The sequence below is a fragment of the Staurois parvus genome, unplaced genomic scaffold, assembly GCF_062004578.1.
Source record: "Staurois parvus isolate SC_StPar_1 unplaced genomic scaffold, SC_StPar_1.0 ptg000339l, whole genome shotgun sequence".
NCBI classification, from domain to species: Eukaryota; Metazoa; Chordata; class Amphibia; order Anura; family Ranidae; genus Staurois; species Staurois parvus.
The window spans coordinates 4,020,881-4,043,464 of record NW_028318135.1 but is presented as its reverse complement, the minus strand read 5'-3'; the positions used below and the strand labels follow the sequence as shown (position 1 = coordinate 4,043,464).

Here is a 22,584-nt window from a genome sequence, read left to right as displayed (position 1 = left end):
CATTAAAAAAATGCAGTACTTGGATAATAACAAAAGTTAATTTTTTATGGTGCACCACTCTAATAACATTATTACCTGTAATAAAGTGTAAATTATTTTGTGTTCTAATTATTTTTTACGCACTATAACTCGTAGAAATATAATGTATACTGTGTGAAAACAGTGGATTGTGATATGAATAAATAACACGTTCAATATTATGATCTAAAAACTATTACTTTATAGTCCAGGTCAAATTGTTCTATTGTTCCATAATCATCTTTAATGGGTATTCGCGCAGGAGAAGCAATCTAACAAAGTTCAGAAAGTCTACAATCCCTAGTGCCTATCTTGCGCACAGAAAATGAGTATTACATTTGTGCTCCAAATTAAAACTCTGTTGTATGTGATGTACCTCTGTTGCTCCCCGTACAGTATGCTCATTCACAATGATCTTTTTGACTCCCTATGAATAGGTATAGTCAAATGTCCATAATCCCCACTGCTCCTGCTGCCAGATTTCCACATAGAAATCCAATCACATATGGAGTTTATTTAAAAACAAGGCAGATGCTCCCATAATGTAAAACCATCAACGCAATTTATTTAAAAGATGAATTGGGCTAAAAACATTCACATGCCACAGTGCTGTACAGTACTGGTACAGATCACTTTTAATTACACCACTCACCATCCAGCATAAGCAGCAGCTGATCACTTCTCGCTAACATATCAGCAGGCCCCTCCCAGTCTATGCATTTTGTCTGAACCTGCTTTCCTCAGGTGTGGAGTGACTTAATGATATCAGCATGCTTACATTTTCTGTCTGTGTATTTATTCCTGGCTAACATAGTACATCAGAGCAGAATTGGAGACCTCTAGCTCTGACTCACAGGGAGCATGTTGGACCACTCCTAAAAGGCCCCTGCTTCTACATACAGAGCAGCAGTCCCTCTCTGCATCATATTATTTATTTTATTTTTTTTTACTATTCCTGTGGCTGCTTTATGCACTAAATGAAAAGTGAGAATGTGATCACTTAGGTGTGTAGTTATAATAAAAATACATTTTGTGTGAATGGGACACAATCAAATGTTCCCTTTCTATTTCTTTTAGGTTGAATGTTCATTTACAAAAAAAGTGTTTCTGGAAAATGCTGCATTATGGCCACTAGATAGAACTGAGGGGGTTATAAGAAATAAATATTTATTTGCTATGATCCTCGGCTTCATCTAGTGATCATAATGTGGATATATTATATAATTTTTCCTTTCAAATCAATCTGTTTTTGAATGAATTAATATTCAACCTGCAGAAGACATAGCTCAATTGAGCTTGACTGTTAAATGACACATTTTGTAAGTTATGCATTTGCTATGTACAGTGACACGTTAGGAATTTATTAATGCACATGTGTACATTTACTGATACATCTTAGACTTTTAGTTACAGTTTTAATACTCTGTTCCTGTCTATAATTTGTTGTGTGTATAGACAGACTTTGTGATTAGCAGTTCTGCATAGCGGTTGTTCTTTTCTGATCTTTTTAAACTTCATTGCAAATTTGCCACGCAGTCTTATGATTAACACAGTAGATTGTCTCTAGTTCTGTGGTCGCACCATTCACTTTCATTTTATAACATCAGCATTGTAATGGCAATACAAACAATAGTTATTTTTTGCTATCCAATATAAGCTTACTTCAAATTCTCCTTTAATGTTGTGAGTGTTGTGTGTCTGCTGGCCATCTCTTCCCACAACTTCCTGGCTTCCCTGCATGCTGTGCATCATCTCTGCGGTATACTTTGGATTCCTAAGGATTACATATCCCATGTAGGACGGCTGCATTTTTAGCGGACACAAACATAATTTAACTTAAAAAATTCCTGCCAAATCAGTCGAGCAGCTCAATAAATCTGGCTTCAAAATTGAAGGAACTGGATGGAAAATTATCAGCCGCACAGTGACTGCATCCAATCAGATGTATCATAGAATCAGATGCAGTCACTGGCTGGGTAATCAGACCGCTATAGCTGCCGTTGTCAAAATATAATAGCCACCAGAGGAGATTCTCTCATCTGTTTTGGGGGACTCTACACTGACCCCCAATGTAAGTGGGGCATTTATACTGACTACTACACAACAGGAGTATTCACACCAACCACCAATGTAATTGAGACATGTACACTGACCAACAATGTAACAGGTGTATTTACAGTGACCTCCCCCATGTCTCATCCCTGCATTCTTATCTCCCTCTCAGTACACTTTTGCATCCCAAATCCCCCTGCTACCATCTGCACCCCAGCCCTCAACTCTACTAACCTCTGCACCCCAACCCCCAGCTCTCTGCTAACCTCTGCACTCCAAACCCCTTTTTGTTCCACTCTGCTTCCAAACTCTTCTTCTATTAACCTCTGCCCCCCAAACCCCTCCTCTACTAACCTCTGCCCCCCCAAATCCAACCTCTGCCCCCCAAACCCCTCCTCTATTAACCTCTGCACCCCCAATCCCACCGCTGATAACCTTTGGACTCCAGCCCCCCTCCCTGTTTACCTCTACATGCCCCCTATGCTTACCTTGGCATACTAACCCCTTCTCTGCTTACCTTTGTACCCTAAATTATGATCCCTTCACTGTATACCTCTGCACCTTACCTGTTCACCTTTGCATCCCAAGAAATAACCCCTTTCACTTTACTCACCTCTGTTGCAGGGCTGAAACCACCTATTTACAGTGAGGAACAGAAGTATTTGAACACCCTGCGATTTTGCAAATTCTCCCACTTAGAAATCATGGAGGGGTCTGAAATTCACTTGTAGGTGCATTCCCACTCTGAGAGACAAAATTAAAAAAACAATTCAGGAAATCACATTGTATGATTTTTAAAGAATTTACTTGTCTTGCACTGCTGAACATAAGTATTTGAACACCTAAGAAACCGCAAGAATGCTGACTCTCAAAGACCTGTTACTGTGCCTTTTAAAAAGTCCACCTCTACTCCACTCCTTAATCTAACTTAGTAGCACCTGTCTGAGCTCTTTAAAGACACCTGTCCACCCCACAGTCAGTCAGATGCTAACTGCTACCATGGGCAAGACCAAAGAGCTGTCAAAAGACACCAGAGACAAAATTGTGGACCTCTACAAGTCTGGAGAGGGCTACGGGGCAATTGCCAAGCAGCTTGGTGAAAATAGATCAACTGTTGGAGCAATTGTTAGAAAATGGAAGAGGCTAAAGACGACTGTCAGTCTCCCTTGGACTGGGACTTCATGAAAGATCTCACCTCGTGGGGTATCACTGATGATAAGGTGAGGAATCAGCCCAGAACTACAAGGGAGGAGCTGGTCAATGACCGGAAGAGAGCTGGGACCACAGTTTCAAAGGTCACTGTCGGTAGAACACTACGCTGTCGTGGTTTCAAATCATGCATTGCACGGAAGTATCCCCTGCTCAAGTCATCACATGTCCAGGCCCGTCTGAAGTTTTCCAATGACCATCTGGATGATCCAGCGGAGGCATGGGAGAAAGTCATGTGGTCAGATAAGACCAAAGTAGAACTTTTTGGTCTAAACGTCAGTCGCCGTGTTTGGAGGAAAAAGGGTGAGTTGCATCCCAAGAACACCATCCCTACTGTGAAGCATGGGGGTGGTAACATCATGCTTTGGGGGTTTTTTTCTGTGACTTGGACAGGGCGACTGCACTGTATTAAGGAGAGGATGAATGGGGCCATTTATTGTGAGATTTTGAGCAACAACCTCCTTCCCTCAGTCAGAGCATTGGAGATGGGTCGTGGCTGGGTCTTCCAACATGACAACGACCCGAAGCAAACAGCCAGGATAACCAAGGAGTGGCTCCGTAAGAAGCATATCAAGGTTCTGGAGTGGCCTAGCCAGTCTCCAGACCTAAATCCAATAGAACATCTTTGGAGGGAGCTGAAACTTCGTGTTGCTCAGCCACAGCCCCGAAACCTGACAGATCTAGAGGAGATCTGTGTGGAGTGGGCCAAAATCCCTGTTGCAGTGTGTGCAAACCTGGACAAGAACTACAGGAAACGTTTGACCTCTGTAATTGCAAACAAAGGCTTCTGTACCAAATATTAACACTGATTTTCTCAGTTGTTCAAATACTTATGTTCAGCAGTGCAAGATAAATAAATTCTTTAAAAATCATACAATGTGATTTCCTGAATTTATTTTTTTTATTCTGTCTCTGAGTGGGAATGCGCCTACAATGTGAATTTCATACCCCTCCATGATTTCTAAGTGGGAGAAATTGCAGGGTGTTCAAATACTTCTCTTCCTCACTGTACATCTAAGTTGGTGGCATGCAGAGAAGGGGCGTGATTTGCACTTAAATCCCAGCAGGTGTTAAACTGCCGACCTAATTTACATACAAATACCCTCACAATTTAGATATAAATAGCGGGCGATTTACATTTCAGTGCTGACCCTGGGGATTTAATTGTAGAACCTGTGTTTCTCTCCCTCCAGCAGCTGAAAATAAGGGGAAAAACCAACTTTCAGCTGCTGCAGAGAGCAGAACATGGCATTTTTCCTGCTATTAACCCCACCGCACTGATATTCCTCCCTGCCTTGGCCCCCCTGTGTGCCGGGCCCTCTACAGTAGGACCCAGGGTACCCCCCTATCAGCGGCCCTGATTCCATGGTACCTTGCTGTCTGCAAGCGGTGATTCCTGCACCGATTTCAGTTACAGAGGCTCCTCTTATCACCTTTGTACTTCAGAAGGCAGGCTCTGTGATTTCCATGACACAGCAGTGCCTACCCACAGGGCATAATGAATACGTTTCAAAGAAGTGAATGTGTCTGGATCGTCACAAAGTTGGCTTATTCTGATTAATAGGAGTAGGCTAGAAATAATAAAAATACAACATAGAAATTAATATATGATTGTAGTTAGATAAACTTTAATGATGCGAAACACCCACAATGTGATGTTTGCCCTGTCTTTTGGGATACATGCAAGAGTTTGGGAGCAGCATATGGAAAGAAAAAACCCCAATTTTTTTTTTTTACTCAAAATAATAGTCATAGTAATGTTGACATCTGCCCTCCTGCTTAATGCAATGTGTATATGTTTAATAATTGGCCTACTTTTAATACCCTATACCCTAATTTACTATGTAAAGTTTTTCAGATTTGCTTCTTAAAGCATTTACTTCTGAAAGTATGTTGATAAGCTGCTTAAAAAAAGAGGATGTGCACTGACTAGTTTTCCCATTTCTGTCTAGGCAAAAAAGGTCTTTATAACCTATTTCTAAGTCAATAAAATTGTGTAAAAATTGTGTAAAACTAATTATGTTGTTTCTACATCTGTTTTCTGTATGTTTTTTATTCCATAGAATTATTCATAAGCTGTTCTCTAGCAGAATAAACATAGCTTCTGTTGATGGGGTTTACCCCCAAGAGGCCCCGTTGATGGGCTTTACCTTACAGGAGTATGTTGTCCAACTTCAGTGTTCAACTGTCTTAGCAAAATTATGTTTAAAGTATTGTAATCTCCCAAAACCATGGTAGCTATTTTCAGTATATGCCTTCTGCATCTTATTTAAGCAGTCTCCATTACATAAATTATGTTCAATATAATGGAAAGCTTTCTTTATTTAGAGTAATTATATTTATAAAAGGCTATCGTGTTACCGTTATTTTTGTTGTAAACACGCAGATCAAGTATACGCTTTCTTCCAAATGTACTTTTGTGCTGGCAGCTATTAGAAGAATTTGTACTGAAATAGCTGTTAGTAATGCTAGGCTAAAAATGTCTTGAGAAAAAAAAAGAAATTTATCAACACAGTTTATACATTTAATTTTGAATGTAAACACTTGAAAACACCGCTACCAACAGACATTAATATGCTACACAGAGTATATGTGAAAGAAAACTCTATAGTATTATTACCAATAGGTACTAAAAATATTGTATGTGTTGGTATGTTCACTTGACATGGTTAGAAGGAACCCCACACATTAAAAATAAAACATATTTGGAAGAGAGCCACTAAAAGTATTCTAATTAAATCTAATTAAAAGGCAAGACAGTGCTGAAATGAGTGGTTTCTCCAGTTCTAACCATCTTATGGTCACAGCTGAAGTTCAAGGGCCCAGGTTTTGACAAGGTTGTGTTCTGCACAGACAATATAAAGACTGCATTAGGTGAGGACACAGGTTTCAGACATATGTTAAGAAGAACAGTAAAAAAAAAAAAAAAATTACATAACATTTGCATGCACTAAGGTGTAACTTCTTACTTCAGCTGTGTTAAAATAGTTAAGGTTGCAGCTAATAAAATTAAGGATTGGACACCCAGCAAATTGAAGGTTTTGAAAGTAGATTGTGTTCAACCATTTTACCTGCTCAAAAATGTCTACGTTTTGTAAATCACTTTTTAGAATAAGCTTGAAATTAAATGTTTTGTAACAAATGGGCCATATTTCCACATTTTAAAGGATACGTTCACTTTTTCTAACATGTTACACCCATATTCAGGGAGTAACATGTTACTGCTGCAGCTGCCCTGCACCCCTTTGAGTCTCGTCTGTGACAGCCGACCAGGGATCGTCTCTCCATGTCTGGTTCCACAATTCTGCCCACCCCGGCCTCTTCACTCATTCACAGTATTCTGTGAATGGGAAACTACAACTGCCATCACCTTTGCACCTGTCAGGTTGTAGTTCTTAGTGAACTATCACAGCGCTGCTGAACGCTGTGGTAGTGCATTGAGGCTTCCTGTCGGTGTGTAACAGACTGCTCCTATGAGGTGCAAGCAGACCGCTTACACACAATCTACAGATCGTGGGTGCAATGTTTTACAGCCTCAAAATAAAAAAAAAACTTTTTATTTTACTTGCAAAAGATGTGCATTTATTTATTTTTTGGAAAAGGTGTACTTATCCTCTAATAAATGCTTGTGTATGGCAAGCATATATTAAATTTCCATGTTTATTTTTTACCAGTTTGTCTAGCGACCTTGGTTTAACTTTTGATTACCAGATTGTGTCGGGATTAATAATATCTTGTATAAAATACAATTTAGTATGTGAAGTCACTGACTTTACTTTTTTGTGCCTCCTTTAGGTTTCTTTCTGCATGACAGACAATTTATTGGAAACAAAGAAGTCATTAGAAATGGAAATAAATCACTGTATACCCTAGGGCAGAGCCGGCTGTTACATACTGAAATTTGTAATACTAGCTCTCAGTTATTGTCACCTAGTCACTTCACATTCACTAGCTTAACATTTGTTTTTTTTTTAGCTGAAATAACACAATCAAACATATAGACCAGAGGGAGAAACATATTGTTCCATTACAGAATAGTTTTGTTTCTTGTACGCATAAAAAAGATGCTTGGTTATGTTCAGAACATTGAGCTCTGGAGATATTTTGTTAAAGAGATCAATTTTCCTGCTGTTTGTATGTAATACATCAGTTTATTTATAACCTATCTAGTGGCTGGTGGACAATGAAATGTAATGTTTTTTTAGCATATACACTTTGAGATGAATTTGTTTTGGAAACAAATGAAAAACCAAAATACAGCTACTGTTTTTTTTTTGTTTTTGTTTTTTTTTACTTTGCAGACATTTTCTTTATTAAATTTTGACCCCAATGAGAAACTTAAGTCACTTTTATTAAAAACTGCTAGCAAGCAGTTTATGGCAGAATAAACTGTATGTATACAATCTCTGCATGCTTTGTTTGTCAGTACCTCACTGTGTTAGGTCTGCCATAATGTGCAAATTTAAAGTGCAAGCTTGCAGATTATGGCTAGAGCTCTAGAAGCCCCTACAGTAGGTCTGCTTTAACGGTTTAAAGAAAATAGCCTATACAGTCAAGGGGTTCCCAGTAGGTAACAAAAATAGTCCAGCTTTTAATTTTGCATTGTTTTGTCCTGTCGCTAGGGTGCTCCAGCCTTTTGGACGCAAGTTATCTTTTTCATTCAAATGCCCTCATGTGCAGTGTGCTCTCTCTCATTCCAGGAAAGACTCTACAGTTGCATGTCCCCACAGGTTTCTCACACTGGTGTAGCCTTTTTCTGACTCTTGGCTACACAAAAATAGCCACTGAGCTTGCTCCTTTAAGGACAACTAAAGGGATTCTCAATATTTGTCCTCAAAGAAAGAGGCTTGGCAGCCATTTTGTTGTAGCCTAGAGAATGAAGTAGAAAGTGGGCTACAACATCGTGAGAATCCTGGTGGGGATGTGCAACTGGAGAGTCTTTTCTGCAGTGAGCGAGTGCACTGTGCATGTGAGAGGACTTTAACAAAGAAGCACACACCCGCACATTGGCAAAGCTATCTATGGAAGTTTTTGGCCAGACTTCTCTAGTTGCACAAATGACCTACAGGTATGGCATTTACATCCATAAACTTTTTTGAATGCTGCACAATACTTATCTATGGGGATTCCTTGACTGCATTGGCTAATTACATTAAAAGATGAATCTAGTCTTTAATAAAAATACTTAGTGTTAATAAACCCACAACTGTAAAATCAGTCTGTATGTGTAGTAAAGCATGCTTGTTATACTTACTGTGGAACCTAAGGGGTTAATCCCCTGCATTGGCATTGTGTAAAAAGACTGATCCTTTCTTCTCTGCCCCTCCTCTTGTTGAAATGACCACCTGATACAGATTGAACCCATGGTCACATGCACATGCTCAGTTTGGTGTGTTTTGCTAGAGAAGTTTTTGTTTTTTTATTGGGAGAGTGCATGTGATCAGCACTGTCCAGACAGAGGGTCAGAGGTTCACATCCTCCTAGAGCAGAAAGAAAACTCCTCCTACAAACTTTAACCAGTGCTCTGCTGAAGTCACAAGATTGCACTTGTGTAAGGTATTTAGCAGTTTACATTTACTAAAATAATTGCATTTCCATGTTGTTTGTACTGTGGGAGACCAGATATAGTGAATGCAGGGTCCTGGGTTTAGTATCACTTTAAGTTTAATGATACATTATGATGACCGGGTAAGATAAATATACAATTATCATTTAAATATGTAAAGCATTAAGTTTATTTTTAAATGTTATATAAAAATGTTAATTTGAGCCCAGGAAAGCTCTAAAGCTACATAAAACATAAGGAAATGCTTAATAATAAGGTGTGGATAGAAAAAAGCATTAATATCTCCCAAGCTACAACAGAGCTTTACCAATGACTATAGAAAGAGTTTCTCTACTAGCAGAAGTCTACAGATCACATCTAATTGGTTTAAAATTATTTATTTGCTACGTGGTTGAGATTTTAGTGCAGAATCTGCTTAATAGGTAGGCTGAGTGTTTGCAATAACTTACAAATACGTAGCTACTACAGAGAAACTGTACAAACCTGTACATGTAATTCCTCCCTCCCTCTAAAATACCAGCCTAGTACAACAGGCTACAAATATGTGGGTCGGCTGTGCCATTATTGGCTTTTATGTCCATAAGCACTAGCTGGTGATTTGAGAGGAGCCCATTTTTCTGCATTCCCCTTTTGATGTACCTACCTAATAATAATGAAGGGTATGTGGGGCAGTATCAACATAGCAGTGAGCGTATAGTTATTTTGCTATTGAGATACTAGTCCAATATTAAGAAAAAAATAAATAAATTTCCCCATTCCTCCCGCAGAGTAATGTCATAATGTGTTACTAATGATACTAACACATTATAACAGACTTACCTGTGAAATGGATCCCTCCAGCACACCCTGTCACCGCTGACTGGGATTCCATCTTCACCAGGTCTTCCTTCCGGGTTCATGTGCTCCAACTGTTTGAATGACCGAGCTGTGATGACATCACTCCCACAAATGCACGCTGGAGTCACAGCCAAGGCCCAGCTCTCTCAATGGATGGCATGCCATCCATTGACAGTGCAATGCACATGAGCTGGTGATGTCACCAGCTGCTTCACATGTAAATATCTCCTAAATTGTGCACATTTAGGAGATATTTACTGTACCTACAGGTAAGCTTTATTATAGGATTACCTATAGGTACAAAACACAAAACCGCAAAGGGATTTCACACTTTAAATACAGCACTTAATGCAAATGAGGCTAATGTATGTATTTTTGATTTCTTTTAGACACATTTGGCTGAAAAACATTCTGGTAGATTTTCAATACCTAATACTGGAAAAATAATGTGCAATAATATATTACTCTTATTAATTATGTGTATGATATAATATGATATGATTACATAAGAATACCCACAAATCAGCAGCTTTCCTTACTCTCCGTCATAGTACAGTAAGCACAGTACAGTTGAGCGCAGTATTTACATTGGTCTCTGCATTATTAGGCAAATGCCTATTTTTCTGCTGGCTAACACTGGCTCGAATGATTTAACATTTGTACTGGTGCAAAAGATTTAATTTTACAAATTATAACTGTATAATTCAGTGTTACGCATAAGAATTTCATCAATGTGTTTATGCAGTTAAGAGTAATTAAATTCTTAGTTCTAGCTACTGTGCTTTAACAGATATACGAAAAATGGTTTTGCATGCATAGAAGAAGCAGCAGCAAGGTAATTAAAACAAACCTGCATGCAAAATAAATGTCCATTTTAACAGCTGAGAACTCTTAGAAGTGGGACTATGTTTGTATTCCAGCAAAGCTATTTCATAAAGGGATGAAACCCAGGATGTGTTTCTTTTTTTTATATAATTACCCTTTTTCATCTATACATAATGTTTAGGCCAGTACTTTTTTACTAAATGTTGACTTATTGGCACTGCAAAATCAATTTGCTTTTATAGCATTCAACCACTTTGTAAATAGGTAGCCAAAACTTTTCACCTGTATTCACCTCTGGTATATTGTATTTTTTTGATCTGTCAATCATGACTAGGTGTAAGTTCTTATTTTCTTATATTTTCTTTGAAAGTAATCGAGTGGTGCTATTTAATGGATATCTTTGTGTTTTTGTACCAAAATATTTGCAAAATCATATTCTCTTCTATTCCAAATTGTTACTGTCATTTTTTAATTCGGGATGTGGACTGGTATATCCATGGTTGTTGGACTCTACTTCATCACAATGGCTTCCTTTAAATTAATTACTCATTTGGAGCTTGGGGAGTGGGCCATGGAAAGTTCCTTTGATTTCATGGTCCATTAACTACAATAATTCTGTGTTGGCTAGTTCTACAGTGCAGATTTTGGGGAGCTGCTTCCCTTAGATAGCCGTTGACATTGCTGTTTCTCAAAAGTGTACAGCCAGTGAAGGATCAATGATTAAGTTCTGCTATTTTAAACTGATGGTTCAAAAAAATCATTTTTTAAAACTTTACTACCCACACAAAGGATGTGTTGGTTTTCATAAGCATCCTCTCCAGCTACATGCAGCACCTTTTCTTTCCCTGGCTTTGAGAAGAGCTTAGTGCCCAGTAGCACTGGGTTGATGATCTGAGAGTTCTGTTCTCTTATAGGACACCAGAACAAAGCAATTGCCTATTGCTGAATGGAGTATGGTCTGGTATTGACATGGGGAGGAGACTTAGATGGCTGCGGACCTTGAGTCATGGTGTTACCAGCCTGTATGCCTGGTGACTATAGTATCCTTTAGGGGAGAGACCATCATTTTCTAAATAAATATAATAATATTATAATATAATAATGGCACTGCTTCTGTAAAACTACCTAGCCTAGTGCAATTCCAAAGAACACACTAGTTATACTGTATTAAACACTCCATGTCAGAGTTGTCCTGGCGTGTCTTACACAATGGGGCTTGTTTACTGGGGGAAAATTGGCTGTGTACTTTGTAAGTAAATGTGGTAAAGCTTCACTTTTTAAAGTATACCCAATCAGGTGCAAGGAAAATTTAAGAAAAACATTTTTGCTTGTACATGATTGGATGATGGAAATCTGTAGAGCATCACCACATTTACTAAGCTCTGAGTAAAATGAGTGCAACTTCACTTGAAAGCCTATTTACCTTCAGTAAGTCAACCCAAATGAGTTTGTATCTCTGCGGACATTTTTGTGATTTATAATTGGATAACAATATGACTAACTTGATAGACAACTTACAACATACAATTAGTCATGTTGTTGTTATAATATTATGTTACATATTATAAATAAAGCTCTGTGTCATGTGTGCTTCCATTTTAATATGCCTGGCCTGGACAGCCTCAATATTATTCTTAAGTAAAACAGAGTCCCTGCTGGTAAGCGGTGATAGATATATATATATATATATATATATATACATATGTCCCAAGATGATCACACTGTTTATAAATTATAAGCTATTAATTATAGGCTAATAAAGATGCAGGAGATATGTCACAGTCCTTCAGGTGGATGCTTTTCAAATTAGCCGGACCATTGAAACCACCTGCTAGTCTTAATGCTGAGGACCTTGTGTCCCTCTTCGGTACACTGCAGTGTTAACATTGTTACCAATTTTCCTAATTTCTCCAGGGAAAATACTAATTAATGGATACAGTTCGCAGCTGATTAGCAGTAGTTTCTACAGTAATTACATTCGCATGCTAACTGTTCAGAAGAGGATTCCTAACCCAGTTCTTATTTCATTGAAAGACTTATTTTTTTTCTGAATTATTTTGGTCCTTGAGATAATAGCTTTTTTTTAGCCAGTGGAACTTCTTGTAGATGTTACCAAATTTAACCTGAACTTGTGTTTATTGTGTGTTTTCATATGTGAAGCTCATGAATTTTCAAAGGGTAGCACTACTGTAAGAGGAGTGTGTTCATGTGAGTATTTGTATGAGTACTTGTATTTTGCTGGTGACGCTGACTTTAGGACAATCTGGAACTTACATGTTCTAAAGTTGAACTTATCCTTTAAAATTATAACATGTTCCAGTTCTTGCCCCCTCTCCCCCTGATACCCCTCTCCATGTGACAGCAGGTGGAGGTTTTTCTCCCATCATCTAATGTCACAATTTTTAAAAGCTGCACAGCTGTGGAGTCTTGTAGTTTCAGTGAGCTGCGGTGGCACTGATGAGCGTTCTCATTGTCCAGTGACATGTCTTCCAGCTTTCCAACAGAAAGCCCATACAGAGGTATGGGCTGAAAGCCAGAGGACATGTATGCAGGAAAGCACATTGCACCCTTGATCTAATGATCATTGGTGCAATGCGTTCCAGGCTTCTGCAGGAAAACATAATGTCCTTTTTTTTTTTTTCCTGCAAAAATGTGCACTTATTATTTTTTCTGTAAAGGTTAACTTTAAAGCCTTTAAATTTTTAATTGGAGCATATGGAGCAGTTTTAACTTGCAGTTATTGCTGCTTTCGCCATGAATTATATTGTACTGCTTTTTATTCTAAAATGCAGCATGCCCCGTGCTGCTAAATTTTAGCTTGTTTTATTCCCCTAAAAAAAGTTAATGAGAATGCATAAAAAGATATCAGGACCACCATTAGGGTGTATAGTCAGTTTCCCTGTAATCAGACCCTAGTGAAAATTATGGTGGGTTGAGGCCTAACCCAGGAATGGATGCATAGTCTTCAAACTATGACACCATACCAATGCAAGCACACAGGGGCTGGAGAAGGAGCGGAGGATAGAATCAGCTGTAGTAAGAGAAAGCAGTATATGTGCCCTTTCTAGAGATTTGCTATGTTTTTCCATACTTCTAAATCTGATTGAAGGCAGATCTTATTTGGCCAAAAATTTTCCATCCGAAGCCTTTGATTCTTCAAACAAATGGTAGTTGGGGGGAGGGGACCAACAGGATCTCCCACTTAGCAAATTTGGTTCTTGAGGAATCGGCCCATATATTCATAGTGTTTAGCCAGCTTAACCTGTACATAATGATTAAGTAGACTCAAACACACAACCCTTTCCTTAAACATATCCCTCACCCTTCAGTTTAACACCTGGCCTGAAGCTTTCATCCTATTCCTAACACTTAACCTAACCCTTAAATATACCACTAAACCTGCATCCTAAAACTTAACCTATGACTTACATTATGGCCTCTTGCCTATGGTACTGATGTTTGAGCATCTGCTTTTATAAACTTAATTTTAGGCACTTGTTTTGCACCTATTTACACGTATTTATGTGTGCATATGCACATTCAATATATTCTTGGGGAAAACTCATTAATATTTATGCTCATACGTGCGTACTTGCATGCAAGCGGCGTAAATTGCAAAATTAAATAAATCTATATGTCTGCGCTCAATCACAAAATTTAAATAGCCGCTAGCAAAAACTGTGTCTATACACCAAAAACACTAACATAATAAATACATTTTGCAGCACTGAAAACCCCAAAAATATATATATAAATATATATATAACACACACACACATAGGTGCAAATATACTTAAATGTGATATGAAATAAGAAAGTCCCAAATTTAAACTCTTCTTCAGTGATGTATCATAAAATGTTCAATCCTATGGTGACTTGAATTGTGTTGAACCTCCACCTTAGGTAAAAATGCACACTCTCCAAACTTCGTTGCTGTCTATACAAATAGAACAGCAAAACACGCTTGATCACCAGTTGAGAATTCACCTCAGGAACTTGAATTCAATCTGATCTCTCTCCATTATTTTCATGGTTCATTCAATCTGCAAAAATACCACCGGCAATAGAAAAAAATCTTCTAATGCATTATTTATTATAAAAAACAGATATCCAGACAATAACCGTAAAAAGCCATAAAAACATCTGACCGCTGGTCTCACTTACATATATAGTCTCCAATCTAACTTGAATGGCGGCAGGACCTCTGGCATATAAAATCACTCTACAGCTGTTTTGCGTGATCAATAAAAATGTATTTATTTAAGCGGTGTAAATTACTGACCAGAAATGCAGATTTTCCTATTTTTGTATTTGTTTTTTTTTACTTAGATATTTATGGCATTAATTTACTTGGTTGTGTGCAAAGGCACATTGTAAATAATGGGCTATGAGCTTTTTCAAGCTGCAGTGTGCAAATGGCCTAACTCAAATCTCCACGCTACCTGTCCTAGAGACACAAGAAGTGAGAGGAAATCTCTCTAAAGCAACAGTCATCAGAACAGGCAGGTGTCCCATTTGGATGATTCCCCTTTTTAGGGCTTTTTTTTGTAAACATAGACTGTATCTTATGAGTCCAAAGTTGTTCTCGTAATTTCAGGAACATTTGTATGAACATATTGTAAATGCATCTGTGATCGAACACCATTAATCTGTTTTTCTGAGCCACTGTATTTTATGCATAAGATATCATTTTGTTGGAGTGGAACACAGTAATTAAATTTCTAATGCTGGGTGACTTGCTGCCTGCATGCTTTCAGATTTCTGCTTTTCTGGGAAACAACATTTATCTTCCTCTGATATGATGGATAAATAGAAATGTTTGTTATTGCTTGTTTGGATCATTATAAGCTGAAATATATCAAACTCTAGATTTGCTAAGCAAAACAATCTTCTCTCTTTTTTCCTCCCTATTCTTTTTCAGTTTGGAAATAATAACAACTACATGAATATGGCAGAAGCCAATAATGCATTTCTCGCTGCAAATGAGGTAGGTGTACTTTTATCTCTTCTCATATACATCTGTTTGCTTAGATAATTTAGCAGACAGGGGATAAATAAGATTGAAACTCTGCATCTGAATGTGTTTCATGGAGCACAAAATAAAGACTTTAATGAGAAAGAAAATAACCTGACAGTACTACATTACCACTCAATTTAGCTGGCCATAAGGCAGATACTCCTGCAGCATGGCAATGTGGTAGGCACTTGCCTAATGGGAAATCAAGCACTCTGTGAACAAGGCGACTTTACTGAAAGTCAGAAACACATAGATTTTTTTTATTAGGTTCTGCAGAAATTACAGTTACATATAGTACACAAATATCCGTCTGTAGTAAACCATTGCAGCTAGTCACAGATCGCCATTTTTATAACTACACTAAATACTAAAAACTGAAATGTGTGTTCTTTCTGTTAATGCTCATTGGGCTACATATATTCTTAAATATCCATCAGCTTTAATATCCATATATTTACGTGTGTTCTGTTTTGACCACCTAAAATAAATAAACTGACAAAAAAAACCAACCCTAAAATATATTGCTTTTCAGACTACCTTACCACAATATCTCTTGTTCTCTGAAATTACAACCATCCCACGAACTGGTATTCATGCTCATTTGAGCCACCAAGTAAGCTATAACTCTTAAATGGAAACCATTTATTATCCTCTTTGATCAAATAATTCACATTTTTAATCCATTATAGAAAGAGTTCCAAATATTTTTAGAGACCATTTTAAGTGTATCTGTATAACATGGATGCTTGCAGTTCTTTATGATTTATATTTTTCTTATGTTTGGGTATCGCCATACACTTTCCCTAAGATACATTACGCTTCCATGGCCTGCCTGAATTCCTTTATGTCCACAATTCAATAACACTTCACTAAAAGAAAAATAGAGAAACCCATGAATTAAGATAAAATTCTGAGTCATATCAGCACACACCGTAAGATTGACTCTGCATATCAATTTCCTACAGGAAGCAGAGGATGGAGTTCTGGAGAGTTGGCATATATCTTCTTTTTTTTTTTTTTGCTGTTGATGACCTTGTAGGAGGTGGATGGGGTGACAAGGGATCATGCTTGACAGGGGGATTAAATACAATCTTAATATTTCATATGGAAGATAACTGGGACATCCTTGATGTGGACATTTTGCTATCTAGACCCAGAATAGTAGATGTATATTTCATTGCTTTTGGATCCTTCCATCACCCAGTCGAAATAGGCCATATTGTCATTTCAGATAGGCAGTTTGGTCACTAGAATTACATTTTAGAGACAATTACAAAATAATCTACACTACAATTCTTCTATTCTTCATGCAGACGATTTTAGGAATTTTTTGTTTTGCAGCTACCCTTTTGTCATGCAGATCTAAAGGGAGATTGGTTGCTTTTATCATCACAGCAGATGTGTGGCCTCCATGAGGCATTGAGTTTAATAGTTCAGCCAATACTATGGCCTTATCTTACTTGGGTGTGGGCTTTTTAAGGCTTCTGTTAGGAAGGCCTAGCACCCTGCAAATGTACAAGAAGTAAAGTAGACAGTCGGGCTGGTAGATTGAAGGCAAGCTAGAATGGCACCAAAGTTTCTGGTTAGACCATGTTTTGTCTACATTGTAACAAGGTTTTGCACAGTAAGAATAATTGTCATTATACTGTTTATCAAAATGTTATCTAGGACACACTCTTGTTAGTTTTTTTTTTTTCTGTAGATAAACGTAAAAAATATTAGACTACTTGCCATGGATGGATTCTACTTCCAAATAGATCAGGGGGTGGTCTCAAAAAAGATACATCTTGTTGCCTCATTGTGTCATTATGAGTTGGGTTATGTACAGTTGTATGGTATGTTAATATTTTTCTGATATGGTGTGTACTATATGCTATTACCTCATCATGCCATTGTAGTTTGTGGGCTCTGTAAAGCTGCATGGCATGCCTTCTAGAGCTGGCTACATACTATAAATTTTGTAATAAATTCTCCTAAACATGCGCTTTAATGCAGTTTTCACATTTATCTTGATGTAGTATTTTCAACACTTTGGAGTCTATTTTTAAATATAAACTGTTGGATTAATGTGACAAGCATTCATCTGACTGAATTTTGCTTAATACAGTGATTTTGTTATGATCCGCCGGTGGTACCTCAGGCTGCCAACTGGCGGACCTACTCAGAGCGTGGGGTCTAAGCCCGGGCTGTGCTTTCACCAGGGCCCCTGATGGTGGGGATGGACTTAAAACAGTCCCGGGCCAGGTCACGACCTCCGAGCAGGCCCCCCAGTGGCCGAGGAGACCTTTGGGGACAGGTACCGGGAGAGCCAGATGTGAAGTGGCTAACGGCCCTAGCAGGGTAACAACTGATCGTGAGCCCGTGAGGGTAAGCGGGGTACAGAATCGGTAGGCCAAGAGTAGTCGGGTCACACGCAGGGTCAGCAGGGGGTATCAATCCGTAGAATGGTCAGGGCAATCCGGGTCAAACGCAGGAGCAGGCAGAATAGTCAGGGTCAATCCAGGTCAAAACGCAGGGGCAGGCAGAATAGTCAGGGTCAATCCGGGTCAATCACAGGGGCAGGCAGCGTAGTCAGGGTCAATCAGGGTCTCAGGCAGGTACAGGAACTTCAGGATCACAGGAAGACCTTGCGGCAACTTGTGACAGTGCAGGGCATCTTTAAATAGTGCGCCCTGCACTGTCATTGGCCGGCTAGGACGCGCCCCCGGCTGTCATTGGACGCCTGAGGCGCGCCCGCGGCTCCTACTGCGCATGCGCGGCGTCCTGTCAGCCGCGGCTCGCCGGGCCCTGGTGCCTGTGTCCCGGCGCGATCTGCCGCCACCGCGCATGCGCGAGGGACGGAGCCGCGATCGCGGCTCCATGGGCCGTGATCCCTGACATTGCCCCCCCCCAATGGGCACCCTCCGGGAGCCCCACTGATCTCTCCACCGCGGGTGAGCACGAAAAAACTCCCGGATGAGCCTGGGCGCGTGAACGTTCCGGGCGGGTTCCCATGAGTTCTCCTCAGGACCATACCCCTTCCATTTTATCAGGAACTGCGTCTGGCCTCCCCTCCTTCGGCAACTGAGGACAGTCTCCACTTCATATTCCTCCTGGTCACCTATGGCGACTGCCTCGGGAGGTCTAGATTCACGGTCCGGGAAGGGATCCGGTCTAGATGGCTTCAGGAGGGACACATGGAACACGGGATGTATCCTGAGTGTCTGCGGAAGCTCGAGCTCGTAGGCCACCCTGTTGATGACTCGTTTTACAGGAAACGGGCCAATGTACTTGGGTCCCAGCTTCCTTGAAGGGCACAGCATCTTCAAATTGGTTGTTGCTAGCCAAACCCGATCTCCTGGTCGAAGCAGTAATTCTCCTCTTCTCTTACCGTCGAATGCTCGTTTACTGTCCTCTTGGGCTTTAGCGATGGCTTCCTGAATTGTCTTGTTATTGACTGAAAGGAATTCCAAGATGTCTTGAGATGCCGGTACCGGATTCTCAGGCATAAGGTCAGGGAGGAATGTGGGATGATACCCGTAATTGGCATAGAACGGGGATTGACCCGTAGCTGAATGACTCGAGTTATTGTACGAGAATTCCGCGGAAGGCAGCAACGACAGCCAGTCATCCTGGAGGTAAGACGTGTAGCACCGCAAGTATTGTTCCATCGTCTGGTTGGTCCTCTCAGTTTGGCCGTTGGTCTGTGGATGGTAGGCGGATGAAAGCGATAGCTTGATTCCCAGCGATTTACATAAGGCTTTCCAGAATCTGGAGGTGAATTGGACCCCCCGATCGGACACTATATCTTCGGGAACCCCATGGAGCCTCACCACTTCCTTGATGAAGATCCGTGCCGTTTCTGGTGCTGATGGGGTCTTCTCCAAGGGCACGAAATGTGCCATCTTTGAAAAGCGGTCGACGACCACCATTATTGCAGTGTAGCCCTGGGATGGTGGAAGTTCGACCACGAAATCCATGGCTATCATCTGCCAGGACCGCTTGGGTATGGGCAATGGACGTAACAGTCCCCATGCCCTAGTTCTGGAGGGCTTGTTCCTTTGACAGGTGGGACAAGTTCGGACGTAATGCTCACAATCCTTGATCATGTCTGGCCACCAGAACGAGCGCCGTAATAGATCCAGAGTTTTCGTTACCCCGAAGTGGCCCGCCATTGGATGGTCGTGGCAGTGCCCCAGGACCAAGGTTCGCACTTCTTCTGGGACCATGATCCGGTTTTCCTTCCAAAACAGCCCCCCCTGGCTCTGGAGGGGTGACCCAGACGGAACTGGTAATCCTACGGAAGCATCGAGAAGCCGGGAGCGAAGTTCCGTTTGTAGAGCGAGGAAACTCCCAGAAGGCAAGATGGTGTCCGGCAGCACAGCGTCGTCGGGGTCCTCGAACATGCGGGACAGAGCGTCTGGTTTAGTGTTCTTAGACCCGGGTCGGTACGTTATATGGAATGAGAATCGAGAAAAGAAAAGGGCCCATCTTGCTTGGCGAGGTCTCAGTCGTTTCGCCGTTCTTAAATATTCAAGGTTTTTGTGATCTGTGAATATTAGAATTGGGTGCGTGGCTCCCTCCAATAAATACCTCCATTCTTCAAGAGCAGTTTTTATGGCCAGAAGCTCCCGATCTCCAATGTCATAGTTACGTTCCGCTGGTGTCAACTTCCTGGAGAAGAACGCCACGGGGTGCAGTAGTTCCTTGGTACCATTCCTTTGGGATAACACCGCTCCTACCGCATTTTCGGAGGCGTCCACTTCCAAAACATATGGGAGGGAAGAATCTGGATGGCAGAGAATGGGAGCAGAGGTGAACAATTCTTTGAGTCTTTCAAATGCCGTCTGCGCTTCGGGAGTCCACTTAAAGCGGACCCCTAGTTTCGTCAGTTGTGTGATTGGGGAGACCAGACCGGAGAAGTTCCTAATAAACTTCCTGTAAAAGTTAGAGAACCCAATGAAGCGCTGTACCCCTTTTTTGTCGGCGGGTATTGGCCAATCCAAGATCGCCGTGACCTTCTGGGGATCCATCGCGACCCCCGCGGAAGAGAGAACCAGTCCCAAGAACGTTATCTCGTGCTGTTCAAAACAGCATTTTTCTGCCTTCGCGTATAGCCCGTGTAGACGCAACCGTTCTAGTACCCGTATTACGTGACCCCGATGAACCTCCCGTGAGGGGGAAAAAATTAGGATGTCATCCAAGTAGACCACCACGAAAATGTCGAGAAAATCACGAAAAACATCGTTGATAAAGTGCTGAAAGGTCGCCGGAGCATTACAGAGCCCGAACGGCATCACCAAATATTCATAGTGGCCGAATCTCGTACGGAATGCCGTCTTCCACTCATCCCCTTCCCTGATACGGACTAGGTTATAGGCCCCCCGCAGGTCTAATTTAGTAAATATCGTTGCGGATCTCAATCTCTGGAGGAGCTCGGGGACTAGGGGTAAAGGATAACGATTTTTTACTGTTATTTTGTTCAGGTCACGGTAGTCAATGCAAGGCCGTAACGATTTGTCTTTCTTCTCTACGAAGAATAATCCGGCCCCGGCTGGGGATGTGGATGGACGAATAAATCCCTTCCGTAGGTTTTCGTCAATATAATCCCTCAGCACACCCGATTCTGTTTCGGACAAGGGGAAGATACGGCCGAATGAGATTTCAGATCCGGGTAGGAGGTCTATGGGGCAGTCGTAGGAACGGTGCGGAGGGAGAACATCTGCTCCTCGCTTACTAAAGACGTCTAAGAAGTCGTGGTAGGCCGGAGGAATAACCTGGGATAGATTGGTGTCGCCATCCAAGCACAGGAGGAACCGGGGCACCATGGGTCCTGTGACGTGGCAGTGACTCAAACAATAAGGGGAGCGAAATTGAATTGTCCCCCTTTCCCAGTCAATCTGGGGGTTATGGGCCCTCAGCCAAGGGAGCCCCAGAATGACTGGAAAAAGGGGGGATGCGATGGCATCCAGGCGGAGGAACTCCTGGTGATGGTCTGCCATTGTGGTGAAAATGGGTGGTGTCTCCTGGTCCACCACCCCTGATTTTATACGGGACCCATCTGCCAAGAAGATGTTGAACCCCCTTTCTTTGGTCTGGAGTGGGATCTTTTGCCGGTGGGCAAAGGTCAGGTCGATGAAGCAACTACAGGCTCCTGAGTCAACGATTGCGGTCACCGACAATGTTCCTCCGGGGAGCTGCAAAGACACAGGAATGGCCAGGTAACTCGACTGATCATCCCTTCCTGCAGGTAAAGTAAGAGAAACGGGCGTGGACTTACTCATTTTAGCAGGACACGAGCGCACCTGATGACCAGCTTCCCCGCAGTACAGACATAGGTTCCGTGATAGTCTCCTCTGACGTTCCTCGACCGATAAGTGGGAACGGGCCAATCCCAGTTGCATGGGTTCCGGGTTGTCCCCTGTTTCCGTGCTTCGCGGATGGTTCCCTGGGGTTGGAGCTGTATCTCTGGACGGAATCCATGCCACCCTTTGACCCTGGCTGCTCCTTTCCAGCCGACGTTCCCTTAGTCTACGGTCAATTTGTATGGCCAATTCGATCAGTTTTTCCAGGGTGTCAGGTAGACCTACTCGTGCGAGTTCGTCTTTGAGAGACTCAGACAGCCCGATGCGGAACTGGTGACATAAGGCCGCATCGTTCCATCTGGTGTCTCCCATGCAACGTCTAAAGTCGGCCGCATATTCCTCGGCTGCCCGGCGGCCCTGCCGCAGTGAGTATAGGGTAGTCTCTGCGGATGCAGCCCGCTGAGGGTCGTCATACAAGACGGCCATGGCCCGAAAGAACTCGGTCACGGAGTCAAGATGTGGGTCGTGCCCCTCCATCAGACGATGAGCCCAATCCTGGGGCTCATCCTGCAGGAGAGAGACTATAAACCCCACCTTGATGGACTCGGTGGTGAACGTGCGGGGCTGTAAGTCAAAGTACAGGGTACACGCACTTCGGAAGGCTCGGAAGCGGTTCCGGTCACCACGGAATCGCTCTGGCAGGGGAACGCGGGGTTCGGGAGCTAGGGGTGTGGCAACCGCTCCGGATCCCGGGTTAGCGGGAGGTTCTGCAGGTG

At 41.5% G+C, this 22,584-nt stretch overlaps 1 protein-coding gene across 2 annotated transcripts in view; it reads left to right on the top strand.

The window, feature by feature from the left end:
• TOX3 (TOX high mobility group box family member 3) overlaps positions 1-22,584 on the top strand; it is a 197,343-nt gene that overhangs the window by 103,284 nt on the left and 71,475 nt on the right. For both annotated transcript variants that reach the window (XM_089684210.1, XM_089684209.1), the window contains one exon: positions 15,429-15,494. In XM_089684210.1, coding sequence (XP_089540336.1) covers positions 15,429-15,494 — 66 coding nt within the window. The remainder of the gene's footprint in view (positions 1-15,428; positions 15,495-22,584) is intronic.